Here is a 20,958-nt window from a genome sequence, read left to right on the forward strand (position 1 = left end):
TTTTTTATTTGCAGACCATTGTATGGTAAACTTTGTCAAACCTAATTTATTGGGAACGAGGAAGGAGTTTCTAAATCGTTTTGTTAATCCTATCACTAACGGCCAGTGTACAGATTCTAGTTCACATGATGTTAGACTCATGAAGAGGAGAGCTCATATTCTTCATGAAAAATTAGCTGGATGTGTACAGGTAAAATGATTCTTTCAAAGTACTGGAAATTTATAAATTATTGGGATTTGTTCAATTAAAATGCTAGTTTAAATTATTGTGATTATAACCCTGTCACATTTTTTAACCTCCTCTTAAATGCTTAACCACAAAATGAAATATTTTACATACCTCTGGTAAAATAATAAGTTTTGAATTCCAATTTCACCCTGCAGAAAATCTCTCATAACTTATGCCATACATTTATCATGAAACAAATATTTTGTCAACAGACAACTGGACAATGGTTAAACAGATCAGATACACTGTCAATAGGTTTGAATCAGTACACTGACTCTTGCATACTTAGAAGCAGGGCATCTGTGTAAAATGGACATTATGTATGAACTTTATACAAACTATAAAAAAAAATATTTTGCTCCTATTTTACCTGAATGTATATTTTTGATATTTTTGTCTGTATTTTCAAAGAAAATGGAATAATGAAATATGAAAAATTCTGTCCCCTTTGATGTCCTATATATTGAACTTGATTATTTCTTTTAGAGAAAAGATTATTCTGCATTAACAAAATATTTGCCACCCAAACAAGAGTATGTGATAGCTGTAAGACTGGCTAACGTTCAGTGTGATCTGTACAGTAAATATCTAGAAATAGGTGGTTACTCTGGACCTGGGGACATGGGAAAATCTAAAGGAGCCAAACTATTCTCTGATTACCAGGCTCTGATGAGAATATGGACACATCCATGGGTTCTTAAGATGGCTGAAGTTAGACAAGAAATGAAGGTATGCTAGATGTTCAGTAATATAAGTAATCAGTATTTTTGTTTGCCCCAGTAAAGAAAGTAAAAGACATATTAATGTATGCCTGTGTCTGCCCACATACAGGATTATGGTTATAGTTTGGAAAAATCTTCTTTTAGTTTGAAAAGTAGAACATATTCCTAGACAATATGTGAATGGTGGTGCTTTTTTTAGAGAATGATTTAGCAATTCTCTTACATGGTGCATGGTTTACTTTATCTTATTGTATAAAAGGGAGAAAAATCCATAACTCAAAAGGTTAGTCATTGGGAGAAAAACCACATCTCTATGTTTAAAAGTCATTGGGAGAAAAAAAACACATCTCTATGTTCAAAAGTCATTGGGAGAAAAATCCAAATCTCTATGTTTAAAAGTCATTGGGAGAAAAAATTCACATCTCTATGTTCAAAAGTCATTGGGAGAAAAAAAACCACATCTCTATGTTCAAAAGTCATTGGGGAAAAAATCCACATCTCTATGTTCAAAAGTCATTGGGGAAAAAATCCACATCTCTATGTTCAAAAGTCATTGGGGAAAAAATCCACATCTCTATGTTCAAAAGTCATTGGGAGAAAAATCCACATCTCTATGTGGTCAAAAGTCATTGGGAGAAAAATCCACATCTCTATGTGGTCAAAAGTCATTGGGGAAAAATCCACATCTCTATGTTCAAAAGTCATTGGGAGAAAAATCCCTTTAAAAGATAGAAAAACATCCTAATATTCTTGTCCATTTATAGAAATGAAAAAGACAATAACTGTTGAATGCAAACAAAACATGATCAAAGTTGATGCAGTAGGTAAATTCATAAGGCTGAAAATGTTCGCAATGTTATTGGTTAATAATCCTTTCAAGTTTCAATTTTCCTGATTTCAAAATATTCATAAACCATAATATGTTGTTAAAGCTTAACAGTTTATTGTTGTCCAGCCTGGGGTATTTACACTCTGTAGGTTAACCAAATGAAATTATGGTTTGTCAAAATTTTGCATGGTGTTTAAAAACAAAACATAATATAGCCTGTTTTAATAGAAAAAGGGAGACCCAAAGGTGAAGTATTAAAATTGTTCAGGCTGATTTCTAAAAGAATTTGTACAATAGGATTGAAAGGTGTTATCTAGGAATATATGTAGCAATAAAATTGAGAAAGGAAATGGTGAATATGTCAAAGCGACAACCACCCGACCATAGAGCAAACAACAGCCGAAGGCAACCAATGGGTCTTCAATGTAGCGAGAATTCCCGCACCCGTAGGTGTCCTTCAGCTGGCCCCTAAAATATGCATAATAGTACAGTGATAATGGACGTCATACTAAACTCCGAATTATACACAAGAAACTAAAATTTAAAATCATACAAGACTAACAAAGGCCAGAGGCTCCTGACTTGGGACAGGCGCAAAATTGCGGCGGGGTTAAACATGTTTATGAGATCTCAACCCTCCCCCTATACCTCTAGCCAATGTAGAAAAGTAAAACAATAACAATACGCACATTAAAATTCAGTTCAAGAGAAGTCTGAGTCTGATGTCAAAAGATGTAACAAAAGAAAATAAATAAAATGACAATAATACATAAATAACAACAGACTACTAGCAGTTAACTGACATGCCAGCTCCAGACCTCAATTAAACTGATTGAAAGATTATGTCTTCATCATATGAATATCAGGTACAATCCCTCCCGTTAGGGGTTTAGTATCATACTATCATAAAATATATGAGAAGAACATAACCCGTGTCATGCCAACAACTGTTTTTTTAGAAATAAATGTGTTTAGTTCCGATGCAAAGACCCTATCAGTGAATCAATGTTAAAGCCAAAATATGCAATCTTTTGCATGGTGTTTAAAATATAGATCATTTTACTGGTTTAAAAATTAATACCGTAAAAATTTGTAGGAATGTTCTATGGGGAGATAGCACCTTTCAATCTTCCCTGCAACATTTTTGAAGATATTACTTTTTGTTCTATATTGAGGCAGAATTGATTAGGGCTGTTCCATTTAAACATTCATTGTATCCAGGAAAGGAACTTTGAAAAAGGGGTAACCATCTCTATAGGCAATTTTAGAATTTTCTTACTTTCACTTTACGAAAACACCAACCTATAGTTTAGATTTTATACCACCTTCTCTGGGTCCCATTTATGTTTTTATGGAACAGCCTTTATTTTTATCATGGGACAAAAACCATATGTGTTTATTGAAAGTAATTTAATTGTGCATGAAATTTAAAGCAATTTTAATTTGGTAAAGAGAGTTATGTTAATCTGTGTACTATGTTGCAACTTTATCAGCAAAGATGCTGTATTATACAAACATTTCACTTAAAAGAAATGTTTATTTTCCATTTGATTGGCATATAAGAACATTTGCTTTTGAACACTGACAAGGTTAGGCAACCTTGTCAGCTTGTAATGTCTGAGAAAAAAAATAATTACAACAAATTTATTCTAAACGATAGTAGCAAAACTCCTCCAGTCTAGATAACAGACAGATCTTTTATAACAATATCTTAGAATGATTCAGGTTGATAAAATTATAAATGAAAAAAAATAATATTTTAACATTAGAATTAAAACAACTCCTGTTGCCTCTCCCTTTCTTAAAAAACATAATTTATTGACATTATTTTGTGTCTATTTTTAGAACATGTTTGATGATGAATCTTCTTTCATTGATGACACTGACACATCTCAGTCCGAGTCTGAGGCCAAGTCCACGTCAGCTGCAGGGTCAGCATCAGATAACTCATTTAACAGTGGCAGTGAGGAGGAGAGTAAGAAAAAGAAGAAAGGAAAGAAGGAGAGTGAAGAAGAACCTACTAAGTATACTTCTATTTTAAACAGTTACCTGGTGTAATGCTTGTCTGACCTTTTTAACTCCATTTCAAGGTTCAGTGTACAGAAATCATATTTAGGTCAACTATTTTTTCAGTATATGGAATGATTGTAACAATTAAATATCATTTTAACAGTGGATCCATTTCTGACAGTATTTCTTTTTAAATATAACATGTTTTGATGATATACCTATAGATTATAACATGCCCTTTTATATATTGGCCCTTGTATCATCCAGAGACACCCATATCGGCCGAGGCTTCAGCCGCGGGTCGATATGAGTTGATGGAAGATACCAGGACCAATTTTGAAAAGGGCATGTTATAATCTATTTATCACATATTTAAGCTCTGCAGAAAAGAGCAAAAAAATTAAATCATAATAATTTAATGAAACATAGCAGCTAAAATCTTAATTTATTTTATCACAAAAGTGTTATATAAATTTCTTTAAGGAAGCAATGACATGGTGTCATTTAAAATCAGGGCACAGGACAGTGGTTGTCGTTTGTTTCTGTGTTACCTATTTGTTTTTCGTTCATTTTTTTACATAAATAAGGCAGTTAGTTTTCTCGTTTGAATTGTTTTACATTGTCTTATCGGGGCCTATTATAGCTGACTATGCGGTATGGGCTTTGCTCATTGTTGAAGGCTGTACAGTGACCTATAGTTGTTAATGTCTGTGTCATTTTGGTCTTTTGTGGATAGTTGTCTCATTGGCAATCATACCACATCTTCTTTTTTTATACAATAACTCATTACCTCTTTTTTGCCCACATCAATTTTGAGGTTATTACATATGCAAAACCCAATGTATTCGTAAGAAATATGTGATAAATGTGTTTATGTTATTGATTTTGATCCATGCTATACAAGTTTGTACTTGTACTCATATATAAATCATTTTATTTCAGAGAATCATTTGCTGGGGAAATTGTGAAGAAGTGGAAAACAAGATCCAGAGGAGAATACAATGATGGTTTGTTTTATTTGGTTTTTATATAAACTAAACACATGCCATACATCTTTTCTTATAAAATAAATATTTTAATTAAGGGTAAGAAAGTAAAAACAAATCCTGATATCACTACCATTACGTACTAAGACTCAGACTAGCTGGTTTATCTTATTTTCTATTGACAAATGCAGCAGTAACTCTTGCAATAATAATACTTTATTCATAAGCAATACAGCTTTACAAAGTATTTGGCACTCTTCACGGGTGTCATCCTACTAAACATTCAGTAGTAGAGTTGATGGTAAACTATAGTTTTCTTGTACATCCAAACTGATAACTTAACTATAAATTATAAGACTGTCTTGAACTTGGTAATGTCAAGTTTTATTTTACAACAAACTTTTAAGATTGCTTTGCAGCTATTTCCTGTTTGTTTTTAGTTTGAAATGTTCCTTTTGCTACAATTTTAGATATTGAAAGAATATTTTTCCCTTTGTAGAAGATTTTGAGAGAATGGACAAAATAGAGACTCCATTTTCTACTGGTTGGTGGGCTGACTATGTAAAGGAGGAAGACCAGTTTAAAATGGAGCTTGGAGGGAAACTTATGTTGTTATTTGAAATCCTGAGAATGTGTGAAGAGATTGGTGATAAAGTGTAAGTATTTGATAGAAATTGTAACGTCTTGCTTACAAGACATTGGAAAGGGTGTATTTTCGGGATACTATGACCTTAAAAAGGTGCAAACTTTGTTCTAGTTATTTGACAAAGAAAAATGGTTTAGGCTACCATAGATCCACACTTCCGTATAAAGGCGTGTATAGGCGTACTGGTACATAGTGTGCACCCCTTCCAATGGATAGAAATATGTTCCTGTGATTTCAAAAAGAAAATTGATACAAAAATCGGACTTTCGAGAGCTCCGCAATTGGCACAATAATAAATGATTTCAATTTTGTAAGTTTATTATCAATTCAACAAGCATCTCCGTTTACTTCATGTTGAGCGTATTTAATAATATCAATATTAAAGTTAGTCAAAACGGATTTCAATTTAAGAAAAAATTATATAAAAATCGGACTTTCGAGTGCTCCGTAATCGGCGGAATTTACAATAGAAGAACAATTGCGATATTTGATAGAAACCTTTCTTCTTCTCGATTTTTCATAAAGGTAAAGAATTAAATTATTTTTTTTACTTTTGATGGTCATTATTCTTGAAAAAAGATGTAATAGACTGGCAAGTCTTTGATATTTTCTTCTTGTCATTTCCGAGTTGGTAAATTTTTCTTTTTTTCGTCGGCATTTTGCGTGTTGACCTATTGGAATGATTCTTTTTAAATGAACGTTATTTTATAAATAACAAATACATTAGAAATGAACACCGTTCACATTTATTTTATAAATTCTATTTTGCATCGTCAGGTGTTAAAATAATCAATTCATTTAACTTCAATGTTTGGTGCTTCAGGGCAAAGGGATTAGACAGGGTCGTAAATTTCACCTGATTAAGTAATTGACTCCAATCAAATAGGTGATTATATACAGGTAACAAGTGTCAACAATTTTAATCTGTTGTCTAAATGAAGTGTGTGTATAAAGAACTCAACAAAATGGCGACGATATGAGGAAAAAAGATCGTTTTTTAAATTTTTTTCAAAAGGGCACACAGGGGCACAGGGGCGCTTAAAAAAGGCAGAGGGGCGCAAAATTTCAGGGGCGAAAAATGATAAGAGCGCCCTCTACAATATCAATAACAAAGATGGCGGAACGTAAACAAACCATCTCGCCTGCGAAATTGAAATGGTCTCTTATTTCTTACTTATTGTACTCTATAGTCCCCACCCCGTCTGGAAGGTTCAGTTTTGGAGAATAAAACCACGGACTATACAAGCCTTTCTACGGTAGGTTAAATTTTAGGTGGGCAGAAATTTGTTTTTTGTCAATATATATATTTCTGCCATTATGACTATTATGCTGATTAATTATTACATACCATGACTGTCCATATGCATTTCTTAATAGTTGAATTGCCACTAGTAGACATTATAGATGCCTATTTATTATGATTAAAGGTTGATATTTAGCCAGAGTCTGCTATCCTTAGACCTTATAGAGGCCTATTTAGATCATGTAGACTCACAGTATGATGAACTACTCAATAATAAAGATAAAGATAAAAAAGATGATGATAAAGAAAAGGAAGATAAGAAAGAAGAAAACGATAAACCTGAAGCTGCCAATACAGTGAGTTTTAACCAGTGTTTAAGTCAATCTTTCCTTGGTTATCAGTTCAATGACTTGATTATGATTTTAGGGATGGTTTTTTTATGACATTGACAACTCATAAGTGCCAACTAACAAATCAATGTTAACCCTTTCAACGCTACACAAAAAAATAGAAAAATGGCTGCTGCTGCTGCATTTTTTTTTATTTCATTCATTAGAACAGTATTTTCCTTTTCAGACTGCTGTATCTTTTTTATTATATGAGATACAGAGAAATTTATTGCATGAAAAATGCTCAGGAGAGCATGAACTGTAATGTTAGGCAATTATTTTACTGAAATTTTTATCAGGTTACCTGCGTTTTCAGGTAATTAACAGGTAAAAGGTGTAATTTATTACATTTGTGTTGAATTTTGAATAAAAACTACTTTTAGTCTTCATTTATTTTGTTGTTTTATCTGCCATATTGTAAAGAAGACACCAGTTGCCCGATTCCGTAGCGTATTGTACCATACATAACGTTTTATGTAATCGTGGCACAAATAAATAGCTCCGTCCTAAAAAATTTCAGTCAACCTCCGTTTTCCCCCCTTTTTCTACGTCTCGTAATGATCGATCAAATCATATTTCCCACACGAATTTAATGTAATAAACACATTGAGATAACAAGAAACCTTTTAACTAATCCTCGTTGATAGTTTCGCCAAGGAAATGCTGAAATTTTTCCATATTTACAGCTTCGTTTCCGATTTTCGCCATTTGCATTTGTCAAAATATTTGTTTTTATTTTCCTTCTATTTTCCTTCTACTGCATGATTTTACTATAAAAATTGTCGGGATTTTAAGCGCAAATGAGATCTTGCATATCCTAGATTGAAACGATGAAAAATTAGAGAGAACCCGAATGAAAACCGAATTATTTATGAGTCCTAATGAAAAATCCTCTTTCATCGCGGCATATGCCGCGAATAGCAGTGGCGAACGGCATACGTCATCGCGGCATATGCCGTGTATAGCGTTGAAAGGGTTAAATTCAACCAGCCTTGACTGATATATTTGTTTCATTGTCAACTTGGCATAAGAAAAACACTTCTGCCATTACCTAAAACAAAAGGATTTAAACTTCAAAGTTTTAATGATGATGGCTGGAACAGTTGAAACCAACTATAAAAAAATGCAATTGTATGATACTTCCAAATAAGAACAACTTGTAGTAGTTGAATAGCTCAAATATATGGTTAAAAATAGCTTAAACAGATAAATTCAGATTTAGGGCAATTTTATGCACAGTGGGATATTGTAGGGGAAATTATGCCCTTCCACACCCCATATCTCTGGATCAGCCTTATTGTATTTTCTTTTCAATTTACACTGTTGTTACTTTATTTAGGATGAGATGTTTGGGAAGACCTGGCTGAAAGGTCAGGATTATTTGAGGATGGATGGGTCAACATCAGCTCCACTGAGGGCTGATATGGCGAAAAACTTTAATAATCCAGATAATTATAGGTAAGAATATTATTTTAAAACGAACTTAATGATATTTAGACAGCAAACCAACTTGACCATATATATGAATATATAAAGATATCAAAGGGTCACTAAAAAACATTTATCTATTGAAAAGCTCTTATTCCAAACTTTCAATTAATCCATCAATGCAAAATTCCATAAATTTCCACTATTCACCTTGACTTCTAAGTTTTTCAAAATACAATCATCATAATCTGTAATACAAGCAAGACATTCCAGCAAGTGTGCCCTTGTTATTCCAAAGATCATATCCATGTATTTATTGATTTGTGAATATACATTGTAGTAGACAGAAACAAAATTACATTCCCATATCAATAACTTGTTATAAGTTCACAGATAAACTTATCAAAAAATACAGGCACTTTTAAACAGAATTCAACAATAAAACCAGAGGTTTAAGTCAGTACAAACATTAAGAACAACACAAAACATAAAAAAAACCTTTTTTCTGATACACAAATTTGTGTTCCTTGTTCAATTTAAAGTGTTTGTGTTGTAGGTTAAGATTGTTTTTGATATCTACAAAAGCTGGAGGACTTGGTATAAATCTTGTAGCTGCCAATCGTGTTATTATTTTCGATGCATCTTGGAATCCATCACATGATGTCCAGTCTATATTTAGAGTTTACCGATTTGGTCAGACCAAACCAGTCTATGTTTATAGATTCCTTGCACAGGTCAGTAAATACAAATTTATTTGAAATAAGAGTTTTGTTCATTTTTAAATTCTTTTGTCTACATTGCTTAAAGTGTTGATGGAGAACTGATACATTAAAATTTGTGTTTTACATTTTACAGAGAAATGTCAAAACAATAACAAAAATGTCAATTACATATTTTGTATCCATAAATTCAATAATTTCTATTTTGTGTTTGCTTATTTCAGGGTACAATGGAAGAAAAGATCTATGAAAGACAAGTAACAAAGCAGTCATTAGCCCAGCGTGTGATAGACGAGCATCAGATTGATAGACATTTTGATTCTAATGATCTGAGAGAGTTATACATCTTCAAACCAGATAGACTAGATGATCCTAACCGTACAGAAAGACCAACGCCTGCACTGCCAAAGGTAAACATCCTGGGCAAAACTTAATTCCTTATGTAAAATCATATATATGATATAACCTGCACTGCCAAAGGTAAACATCCAGGGCAAAACTTCATTCTTTCCGAATGTAAAATCATATATAGACCAACACCTGCACTGCCAAAGGTAAACATCCAGGGCAAAACTTCATTCCGAATGTAAAATCATATATAACTACAGGTCTGAAAGTTTAATTTTACTTAAGTTTGGTAATTTTAAAGTAAAAATTGTTGTATTGTGTTTCAAATTCTCTTGTTATTGCTTAAAAAACAATCCTCAATGTAGATGCAGTAATAACTGTATCTGTGTTAACTATTTAATCGTTTGATTTCTGTATCTGCTGATTGAACAGAAAAGAAATGCTGTTATTCATGATAATATCTTTTGCCTGGACAAAACATATGTATGTTGGAGGAATTTATATATTTAATAAATTTAAATTCCAAAGCAGGTTTATATATATGTTCAGTCTGTAAAGAATATAACCAGACAAACACTTCTTTATAAATATGATTGCTTTAAAAGACTTGAACTTTGGCTCTTTTCTATCAATTTCTTTTCTATTTAAAATTAGTGTTCCTTTGATGATATGACTTTCAAAGATCTGTGAACAGTAGCTTTTCATGTTTTATAGGTTTAATATAAATATTACTATTAATTCCTTCCCTTTCAGGACACGTTATTGGCCGAATTATTGACCAATAAGAAAGATTGGATAGTAGGTTATCATGAGCACGATTCCTTGCTGGAGAACAAGATTGATCAGGAATTATCAGAGGAGGAAAGGAAAGCTGCATGGGAGGAGTTTGAGAATGAAAAGAAAGGTCTCATCAACACAGTACAGCAGAGAGTCATGGGTAAGCTTATTTATAATTTATTCTTATAACTGGTTTAAACATAGATCACCAGAATTGTGGTCAAAATATCCTTTATTTAACCTTTGGAAGTTTTTAGGTCTGTTTGAATTTGAATACACTTGCTAGTATCTAAGCTTGTGTAAGTTGATGATGATGAATGGCTCTATAAAATCAATATTATTATATTGGCAAATTAAATGCATTTTTTAGGAAACGAATGTGATATTAAGATGAACCCTCCTTTATGCTGTTACTACACATTGAGCTGGGGTTTTAACGTGTCAGTTCACTAGTTAACACAAAAGATGCAATTCTTTATTTACCATCTTACTGCAACTGTTTCAACCACAAGTCTGATATTGAACAATTCACTGTTCAATTAAATCCTTGTACATTATTACTACACCTATCATTTGTATTCTTCGTGTGTCAATCTTAATTGCAACACTTGAACAAACATTCAAACCATATAAACTTTTGTTAAGGGAGGAAGTTTAAAATAGCTCTTAAGTAAAATTTAAAATTGGAGTTATCTACCTTTGTTTATAATTGTTGTTTCACCCACCACATTAATTAATGGACTAAGAATTCATTGTATAGACCTCCAATTCTTTATACAATGTTATGTTTACCCTTAGAACCCTTTTATATTATTGGTATACCATGCTATGTATGTCCCTGGTTTTTCCCTATTGAGTAATTAACAGATACTTGTCAGATTTATCTATCAATGTATTATCTGTTCTTCTTTTGTAGGAATGCCTAATCCAAACTTTGGGTATCAATTTGGTGCTGCTGGTATGCCTGGTATGGGAGGAATGTCTCCTCAGCTGAACCAAGAAAACCTACTGAGAATTGTCCAGGAAATGAAGTCTAAGGTAAGGAAAATAAGCAGAGTCTGGTGGAAAGTTTTGTTGATAGAATCATTGACTTCATGTGTAATCTACAGGACCTGTTTGTTTTGTAGTTCCCAAACCTGCCACAGGAGCAGTTACCGTTCAATGATCAATCAGAATTAACAATTATATTGTATAGTTCCTACAGTTACCACACGAACATGTACAGTTACCTGTTCATAACCAATCATTACACTTACCACACGAACATGTACAGTTACCTGTTCATAACCAATCATTACACTTACCACACGAACATGTACAGTTACCTGTTCATAACCAATCATTATTTTCAAATTATATACCTGATAGTTCCCACACTTATCACAGTTACAAGTTGATAATCTTACTACAAGAATAGTCACCTTTCAAAAACCAATCATAATTAACAAATTTGATATTCTATGTTTTGTAGTTCCCACACTTACCACAGGAACAGTTGACGATGCAAGTCCAGAATGTGATACGTAACATGATCTCACGACAAATACAACAACAACAATGGGAACAGCGTAGACAGGTAAATATAGACTCATCAAACATTTATTTGACACCAATATTTTCAGCTATTTATTGGAATCATGTGAAGTTTTATTGACTTTAGCTATTTTCCTATTCCATGTTGATTTTAAAATCTTCAGTCGTCTCTTGAATTTATTTACAATATATAAATAAAGACTAGAAATGGCTATAGATACTTTGTTCGTGGATTATTAGGTCCATTGATTGACCTTCTCATCTTTATTTTTGTCTAGCCTTGACAGAGTAAAAAAAGAGAAACAAAGGTTTACTATTTCTGGGATAAGCATCAACAATTTGTTAATGTTTGTGATTAGGTCAGTTTGAGGGAAACCACAAGTCATAGATACTTACAGGCCATACATCAACATGTGTCTATAGTTTATAAGTATTTGTATTTGTATTCATAAATAATTTTATATGTTTACAGTTAGAGCATAGAGACTTTTCAGATTTCTCTTACTTTATCCATGTGTTATATGTTTACAGTTAGAGCATAGAGACTTTCAGATTTCTCTTACTTTATTCATGTGTTATATGTTTACAATAAGAGCAGATAAAACTTCAGATTTCTCTTCCTTTATCCATGTGTTATATGTTTACAATAAGAGCAGATAAAACTTCAGATTTCTCTTCCTTTATCCATGTGTTATATGTTTACAATAAGAGCAGATAAAACTTCAAATTTCTCTTCCTTTATCCATGCGTTATATGTTTACAGTTAGAGCATAGAGACTTTCAGATTTCTCTTCCTTTATCCATGTGTTATATGTTTACAGTTAGAGCATAGAGACTTTCAGATTTCTCTTCCTTTATCCATGTGTTATATGTTTACAATAAGAGCAGATAAAACTTCAAATTTCTCTTCCTTTATCCATGTGTTATATGTTTACAGTTAGAGCATAGAGACTTTCAGATTTCTCTTCCTTTATCCATGTGTTATATGTTTACAATAAGAGCAGATAAAACTTCAGATTTCTCTTCCTTTATCCATGTGTTTTATGTTTACAGTTAGAGCATAGAGAACTTAAGATTTCTCTTCCTTTATCCATATGTTATATATTTACCGTTAGAGCATAGAGAACTTCAGATTTCTCTTCCTTTATCCATGTGTTATATAATTACAGTTAGATCATAGAGAACTTCAGCAACAACAACAGTTACAACAGCTGCAGAATCGTATCATGATGCAGCAGAACCAATTGAGAATGCAGCAACAAGCGCCAGGACGTGGCATGAACATGCCACTCAGTGGCATCCAGCCACAGACATCATCATCAGCATCGTCATCACAATCATTGTTAGCAAGCACATTAATGAATGGGAAACCACAAAATCAACCAAGTACTTCTAAGAAGAAGAGTTGATGATAGTGAACCATAGATCTCTTGACTATAATTGCTGTAAACTGACATTGGACAGTAGATGGTGTGATTTGGGGCAAATTGTTGAGTGATGTGATGAAACAAGTCTAAAAAGCTACTAGATTGTACTTGTATATAAGTCTCAGTGTACAAATTTTTAGATTGCAAACAAGAATTCATCGCAACTTTGGTTCAAATCATTGTTTATTATCATCATCAATGTTATTGAGGCTAACTAACATTATGCTTCGGTCAAATCTCAGTTGTATTGTGATCAACAGGTGTTATTGTATTGTTTGTGCTTTTAATATGCTAAATAATGTTCAAAATAAAAGGAGCGTGAACTTCATTGATATTGTACAATTCTACTTCACAAATAATACCACAATTTCCATATTTGTATTTAGAGTTAAAGCAGTTTTAATTTATGAGGTGTCTGGATTTATCATTGACATTTTTATAAAGTAGCAGATATTTTTCTCAACAATGTTTTCAGTTGTTAATTTGAAACAAACATACAAATTGGTATGCAAACCAAAGTATTAAAGATGAAATAACATATTTGTCTTTCAGTACATGTAAAATGAATTAATCTGTTAATCTGAATGTAAATAATTGGTGAAATTTGCAGTTTACATTTGTTTATGTTTTCCGTGTTAATGATCAAATGTTAACATACTCACTGTAAAGTCTTAAGGTTCTTTCTGGCAAAGCAAGGTTCTGATTTCTAAAAAATGATCTGGCATCGCCATAAACATTTGTTAGTGCTGAATGCGTTTGTTGATTTTAGGTCAAATGTTTGTGTATAGGTAGGGTTTTATTGGCCATGTTTTGGGTTTGTATTTGATGGGGTTAGGTGTTGCAGATAGACAGATTTGTTGTGTATAAAATGCTGAAATGAGACTTTTAATTTATACAAAAATAACAAGATGTAGTATGATTTCCAATGAGACATCTATCCACCAGAGTCCAAATGATCTGGTAACCTCTTTATACCCCCTCTGACAGTTGGGAGGTTGATGGGGAGGGAGACTGATGACAAACAATCTATTAATTAGATTATTCCTATGATTTTTTAAATAAACAAATGTTTTTACACTTCTTCATGGTGATACATTTTTAGTTAGTTTCTATTTAATTTTTATTTTTGTGTCTTTTTATTACCATTGTAAGGCTTGATGCTTTATATAAAGTGTGGTGCTTCATAATGTACATAGTATTTAATTATTGTAAAGTTATAGCTAACTGGTACTTTGTCCCATTGTATACCAGTATAATATCAAATTATCAACATCTCTAACACTATGGGAACTCTTTAGATTTAAGTGAGTCAATTCAAAGGACTGATGTCATTTTCAAAACCTTGGTTCTTTCTTATGTAACCATGCTTACAGAATCAATCAGTTGTCATATTTCATGCAGCAGAGTTGCCAAGGCTTCAATGTCTGTCTGTAATGTCTTTTGTTTTTCTTTTCATTTCTTTGTTTTCATTCTTGTTGTATAATGCACTTTAAAATTTGGATATAAAAATTACAAAACTTGATGGTAAATTTTACATTAAAAATGATTATCTTTCATATTGAAATTGAATCTGTTGATATATATAACAAATTGAGTACATTTTAATAAAAACAAAAATAACAAAAGATAAATAGATATTGTTTATAACATACCAAATAATGATGACCTTGACAATATAGGTGTTTCACTGTTGCCAAGGTTATAAAATAACTTAATTATTGAGACAATGGGAAACAAATAAGATCATGAATATATTTGGAAAGATATTTCTTTGGTTATATTAACATTACATTACTTAACCTTTGATTTAGAGCTAAAACATAGACAACTTTGTATTGTATATCATTTAGTGCAATTCCTGTTTTACTTTATAATTTTGAGAAATAAACCTGATCTATTTGAGAGATGTTTCTTGTAATGATTGGGTAACTTGGTTATTTTCTGTTTACTGTAGTCTTTACTCATTGTGTTAATAAAATGGAATATTTAATTATCTCGTCATTAAAACAGAAGTATTCATCATGTTGTCTTTTTATTATAATGCCATATATTTAAATGATAGATTATAAGGCCTTCTTATTATCAACTGATACATTATAAGGCCTTCTTATTATCAAATGATAGATTATAAGGCCTTCTTATTATCAAATGATAGATTATAAGGCCTTCTTATTATCAAATGATAGATTATAAGGCCTTCTTATTATCAAATGATACATTATAAGGCCTTCTTATTATCAAATGATACATTATAAGGCCACTTTGTAATTCAATGTTACTTTTTAATGCCTCCTTATAACAAATATTATATACTGTGGATTCATTTATTTTCGTGGGTATCAATTTGATTGTTAAATGTTTTTGAAAGTGTTAAAATATCCCACAATTTCTGAACTACATAAAGGAAAGGCTTTAATTGTATTGTGAAATACATGAAGGCTGTTTTATGGCCCAGTTATGGGCATGTTTTTCAGTCTGTCCTGCTAAAGGTTAAAGTTTTTGGTCGAGGTAGTTTTTGCTGAAGTTGAAGTCTGATCAACTTTAAACTTATTACACATGTTCCTTATCCTAATTCTAATGCAAAATTTTAGCTTTAACCCAAATTTCTGGGTCCACTGAACATAGAAAATGATAGTGCAAGTTGACCACCATGTACTATGGACACATTCTTGTTTTGAACGTAAGTATGTCATTTACCTAAAAATATGTTTGATATGCCGGTCTGCATTGTTAAATACAAACACCTTACTTTTACTTCAATTAATTTTCAAACCCTTATGAAAATTCTTATGAAAATTTAAACAAATTGTGACTCAATTTGTCTCCCTGTTCTATATAACTGTCATACAATGAGAGTTTAGCTAGCTATAAAATGAGGTTTAATCCACCATTTTCTATACAAGGAAATTGTGCCTGCAACAAGTCAGGAATATGACAGTTGTTTTCCATTCGTTTGATGTGTTTGACCATTTGATAAGGACAAGGCTTTCCAATTTGAATTTTCCTTAGAGTTCAGTATTTTTGTTATTTTACTTTTTACTCCTACTTTAGTTCTGAAGAGGTCTGTCATTCTATTCTTTAATCGAAAAATGCAGACATATATGTGATATGAATATGTATACATAGAATAATTGCAACATCAGCTTTTGGTAGTTATATGACTAGTTAATTGCTGTTTCCTAACAAAAATACAAAAGAGACAGATCGTCGAGTATCATCTTAGTTCAAAGCCAATAGCAACTGGTAAATAAACATGTTTCCCAGACTTAGATATGAGTCATCACCCAACAGAGTATGTGTAAAGACGTCATTCAGAGCTCAGATAAAGCATGACCTCAGGTAATGCCAAATTATGATCACTACCGTATGACCTTCAAATCAACATTTTATTCTTCTACATAGAATTGTGATCCAATAATTGAATTTTTAGTGAAAATGACATCTTAATCAAATAAAATAATTGTAAAAGGTCTTATTTGTTTACCTACTATCATTATTAATGTATCATAGCAACAAAATAGAGAATGGAAACGGTAAATGTGTCAAAGAGACAACATCCCAAACCAAAGATGAACAGGAATGTGCCCATAGTACACAGATGCCCCACTCGGACTATCATTTTCTATTTTCAGGTGACCGTGAAATTGGGATCAACACTTTAATTTGAACTAGAATTAGAAAGATCATAGAGAAAACATGTGTACTAAGTTTGATTGGACTTCAACTTCATCAAACACTACAATGACCAAAATTTTTATCTGAAGCGAGACAGACAGATGGATGAACGGACGGACGGACAAAATGAACAAACAGACACACAGACCTAAAAACATAATCCTTCTAGTTGGACACACAGGCACTTGTTTCTGTCAATGTGGGGTTTACTATCCATACCAGTACACACAAAAAAGTGAGAAAAAAAACCAAGTGCCTGTGGTGGGACATACAAAAAGCACAAGGCAATCAGTGGGTCTTCAACACAACGAGAAAATCCCCACCTGCGGAGACAGGATTCAGCTGTCCCATAAACAATAATGTATAACACAAGTTCAGCGAATTGGACGCCACACTTAACTCCAAAACAAAATAAACCCAAATTAAAAAAAACACACACATGCCTAACAAAGGTGAGTGGTTCTTGGCCAAAGATGGACGTCAAAAAGCAATGACAATACGACTTACTTTGCTTCCATTAAGTTTTGTAAAATAAGGATGTCAGCTTGAACCTAAGTTATAATGCACTTTTATTTTTATTTTTGAGACGTTGGGTGTTCGTCTGTTTTCAAGGCCAGTTTTACCAAGACTTAGATATTTGTGATGACAGAAGTCTTGACCTTGTCTGAGGATAAGTTGGGTGTTTGTCTGTTTCCAAGGCAAGTTTTACAAAGACTTAGATATTTGTGATGACAGAAGTTTTAACCTTGTCTTAGGATACGTTGGGTGTTTGTCTGTTTCCAAGGCAAGTTTTACCAAGACTTAGATATTTGTGATGACAGAAGTTTTAACCTTGTCTGAGGATACGTTGGGTGTTTGTCTGTTTCCAAGGCCAGTTTTACCAAGACTTAGATATTTGTGATGACAGAAGTTTTAACCTTGTCTGAGGATACGTTGGGTGTTTGTCTGTTTCCAAGGCCAGTTTTACCAAGACTTAGATATTTGTGATGACAGAAGTTTTAACCTTGTCTGAGGATACGTTGGGTGTTTGTCTGTTTCCAAGGCCAGTTTTACCAAGACTTAGATATTTGTGATGACAGAAGTCTTGACCTTGTCTGAGGATACGTTGGGTGTTTGGCTGTTTTCAGGCCAGTTTAACCAAGACTTAGATATTTGTGATGACAGAAGTCTTGACCTTGTCTGAGGATACGTTGGGTGTTTGGCTGTTTTCAGGCCAGTTTAACCAAGACTTAGGTATGTGTGATGACAGAATCTTAACCTTGTCTGAGGATACACAGGTATAATTTTAATTGACAATCTTAGGTTTGTCATCGTCAAATTTTCGTCGTGTGAATCTTATTAGTGGTATAGGTCCACTTTTTTATATCCAAGTGCACCATTTCAACTATACTACGATATGTCTACACTCTACCAATGTTTGTCTGAGCTACATTGTTCTATATTAACACTCCCCAGTGGCGGATTCAGAAGGGGCGTAGAGGGCGTACGCCCCCCCCCCCCTTTTTGCTGGCACTTTTTTTTTATATATAAAATGATTAATAATCAGCCTAGTCGTGAATTTTGCTGTGTATTTAATTTTAATGCGACAGTTCTCCACTTATAAAGATATTTTTCGCTCGTATTCCTCGTAATATATAATTGATTATGTCAAAGTTATGTGATTCACTACGGTAAAGTTGACAAGTACGTCGAACAAAAAACCGTCACTCAGTCATTTTGAAATTCAGATTACAGTAAATAAAGAGACAGTAGTATACCGCTGTTCAAAACTCATAAATCCATGGACAAAAAACAAAATCGGGATAACAAACTAAAACTGTAACACAGTTTTAGGCCAAGCAGTGGCGTAGCTAGGATATGTTTAAGTGTACGCCCCAACCACGGCGAGGGGTTTGAGAGCCCAATCGGACCCAGGTTATAACACCTTCTAGCAGTGGGTTTCGAAACGGGGGCATTTCTTTTATTAAAAACTAATCAATATCAAGTTGAACATACCTTATAGACTACTTTTTTTATATATATATTTTATGTTTAATGTTTTCATTGTGTTGATTTGAAATGTAATGATCATTGGTGTTAAGAGTTAATATCCAAACCAGTTACCTGAAAATATGTTAAATTTAAAGGAACCTTGGGATTAATTTGCAAAGATGTTTAGATTCATTATGAAAATTCGTAAAGGGTTTCGTGAAACCATGGTTCTCGCTAGATTGCCGCTTCCCGCGAAAATTGAATCTTTTATCAGTCTATAATAGGGTTTTAAATAATCAAACATTTTCTTTAGATTTTTTTTTCTTGATCTGGTATATTAACTTCTACCCTAGTCTCATGACAATATCTGAAGGTTTTCAAAATCATCATGTAAAAAACAATTATCACAGAGCGTCTGTTAATGGCTAAAAGATAAGTCCGTATATGTCAATTGAAAAATGAAAAAAAAATATACTTTCAAAATTTTGCTTTAGACGGTAATCACAAAAAAACTTCTGCAAAAGTTTCATTAAATTCAATGAAGGGTTAACAAAGTAATTGAAGTGTAACAAACTTCAACCACAGACTGTATATATATGCAAACAGAAATTCCCTTTATCAGTAGAATATGGGAAAATTAACAATAAAAATTCATCATTTATATGGTCTGGATACTCTTTTGAGAATAAAAAGCTTCTGTCCAATTTTACGTAAAATTTCATTAAGCTTTGACAAAATCATTGATATTAAAAAAAAAAAAAACTTTTTCAACATATTGAACCTAAATGTTGTCGCCGCCAATGAAATCTAGGTTCTCTTATATTTCTTGTTTTCGCGTCATAAATGTGGGCTCAACTGAAATTCAAACTTTACAGATTTCTTGTTTTAAACAATATATACGGCTATTCAATGAAATTTAAAATACGACCGACACGAAGGAAAACAAACAAGAAATTGTTATCCATTGAAATGTTTGGTTGAAATGTTTCACCCAACAATGGAAGCGAGGGATACAAATCAACCAAAAGGCTACGAATGAATCGGAAACGAAAATGAAGTTGTGAATAACGTTCGACACATTGAGTCATATAGGCCACACCCAGCAGGCCGGTTGCAGTCGGGCTTTGAAAAAAATATTCAGTATATCAGTTCGGCGGAACAGACCTTCCGATCAGATATGGGATTCACATGCAATCCCCCCCCCCCCCCCCAAAAAAAAAAAAACGCCCGTTTTTTTAGAGTGTAATAGAGTATAATTTTCTGTTGGGTGGAATTGTGATAAAGAAGTCAATACGTCCAAAAAATCTTGGTAAAAACATATTTTAATCTCAACAAATTAAAAAGATCTGGTTTAAATCACACCAGTCTATTAAAGTATAAATTATTCTAAATAATAGGGATGTTCTGGTACCTAACAGAAAACCCTGGCCGTTTTTGGCACAACTTTTTTGAACTTTTGGTCATCGATGCTGTTCAACTTTGTACTTGTTTCGGCTTTCAAACTTTTGTATCTGGGCGTCACTAATAAGTCTTGTGTGGACAAAATGCACTTCTGGCGTTTTATAATTTCAAACTTGTTGCCTTTTGTTAGCTGTTATTCGTGTGTTTCTTTGTCAATTGTGTTCTCCTAATTATTTATATTGTAGTCCTGTAATGTTGTGTTGTCATTTTAATGTTATATTTCACATGGCCATAAAAGGGGGAGGTTTGGCATGCCACAAAACCAGGTTCAACCCAACATTTTTTCCTTTAAAAATGTCCTGTACCAAGTCAGGTTTATGGCCATTTTTATATTATAGTTCGTGTCTGTGTGTGTTACATTTAAACGTTGTGTTTCCGTTGTGTCGTTTATTTTCTCTTATTTTTGAGTGTGAATTAACATTACTATCAGACGTGTCACGGTACAAAACTATCCCAAATTCATGTATTTGGTTTTGATGTTATATTTGTTATTCTCAAAGGATTTTGTCTAATGCTTAGTCCGTTTCTGTGTGTGTTACATTTTAATGTTGTGTCGTTGTTCTCC

The 20,958-nt window shown here is 32.6% G+C and overlaps 1 protein-coding gene across 4 annotated transcripts in view; it reads left to right on the forward strand.

Moving 5' to 3' along the window:
- Positions 1-15,308, forward strand: part of LOC139484674 (transcriptional regulator ATRX-like) — a 39,046-nt gene extending 23,738 nt beyond the window's left edge. For 2 of the 4 annotated variants that reach the window (XM_071268531.1, XM_071268533.1), the window contains exons 19-32: positions 15-190; positions 716-958; positions 2,009-2,026; positions 3,626-3,804; positions 4,733-4,797; positions 5,276-5,432; positions 6,850-7,021; positions 8,394-8,512; positions 9,039-9,216; positions 9,426-9,611; positions 10,303-10,486; positions 11,243-11,364; positions 11,798-11,902; positions 13,029-15,308. In XM_071268531.1, coding sequence (XP_071124632.1) covers positions 15-190; positions 716-958; positions 2,009-2,026; positions 3,626-3,804; positions 4,733-4,797; positions 5,276-5,432; positions 6,850-7,021; positions 8,394-8,512; positions 9,039-9,216; positions 9,426-9,611; positions 10,303-10,486; positions 11,243-11,364; positions 11,798-11,902; positions 13,029-13,268 — 2,144 coding nt within the window. In that variant the 3' untranslated portion in view covers positions 13,269-15,308. The remainder of the gene's footprint in view (positions 1-14; positions 191-715; positions 959-2,008; positions 2,027-3,625; positions 3,805-4,732; positions 4,798-5,275; positions 5,433-6,849; positions 7,022-8,393; positions 8,513-9,038; positions 9,217-9,425; positions 9,612-10,302; positions 10,487-11,242; positions 11,365-11,797; positions 11,903-13,028) is intronic. The other 2 variants (XM_071268532.1, XM_071268534.1) reach the window with 1 other exon arrangement.
- Positions 15,309-20,958: the final 5,650 nt, after the last annotated feature.

Source organism: Mytilus edulis, chromosome 8, assembly GCF_963676685.1.
Source record: "Mytilus edulis chromosome 8, xbMytEdul2.2, whole genome shotgun sequence".
In the NCBI taxonomy this organism is placed as follows: domain Eukaryota; kingdom Metazoa; phylum Mollusca; class Bivalvia; order Mytilida; family Mytilidae; genus Mytilus; species Mytilus edulis.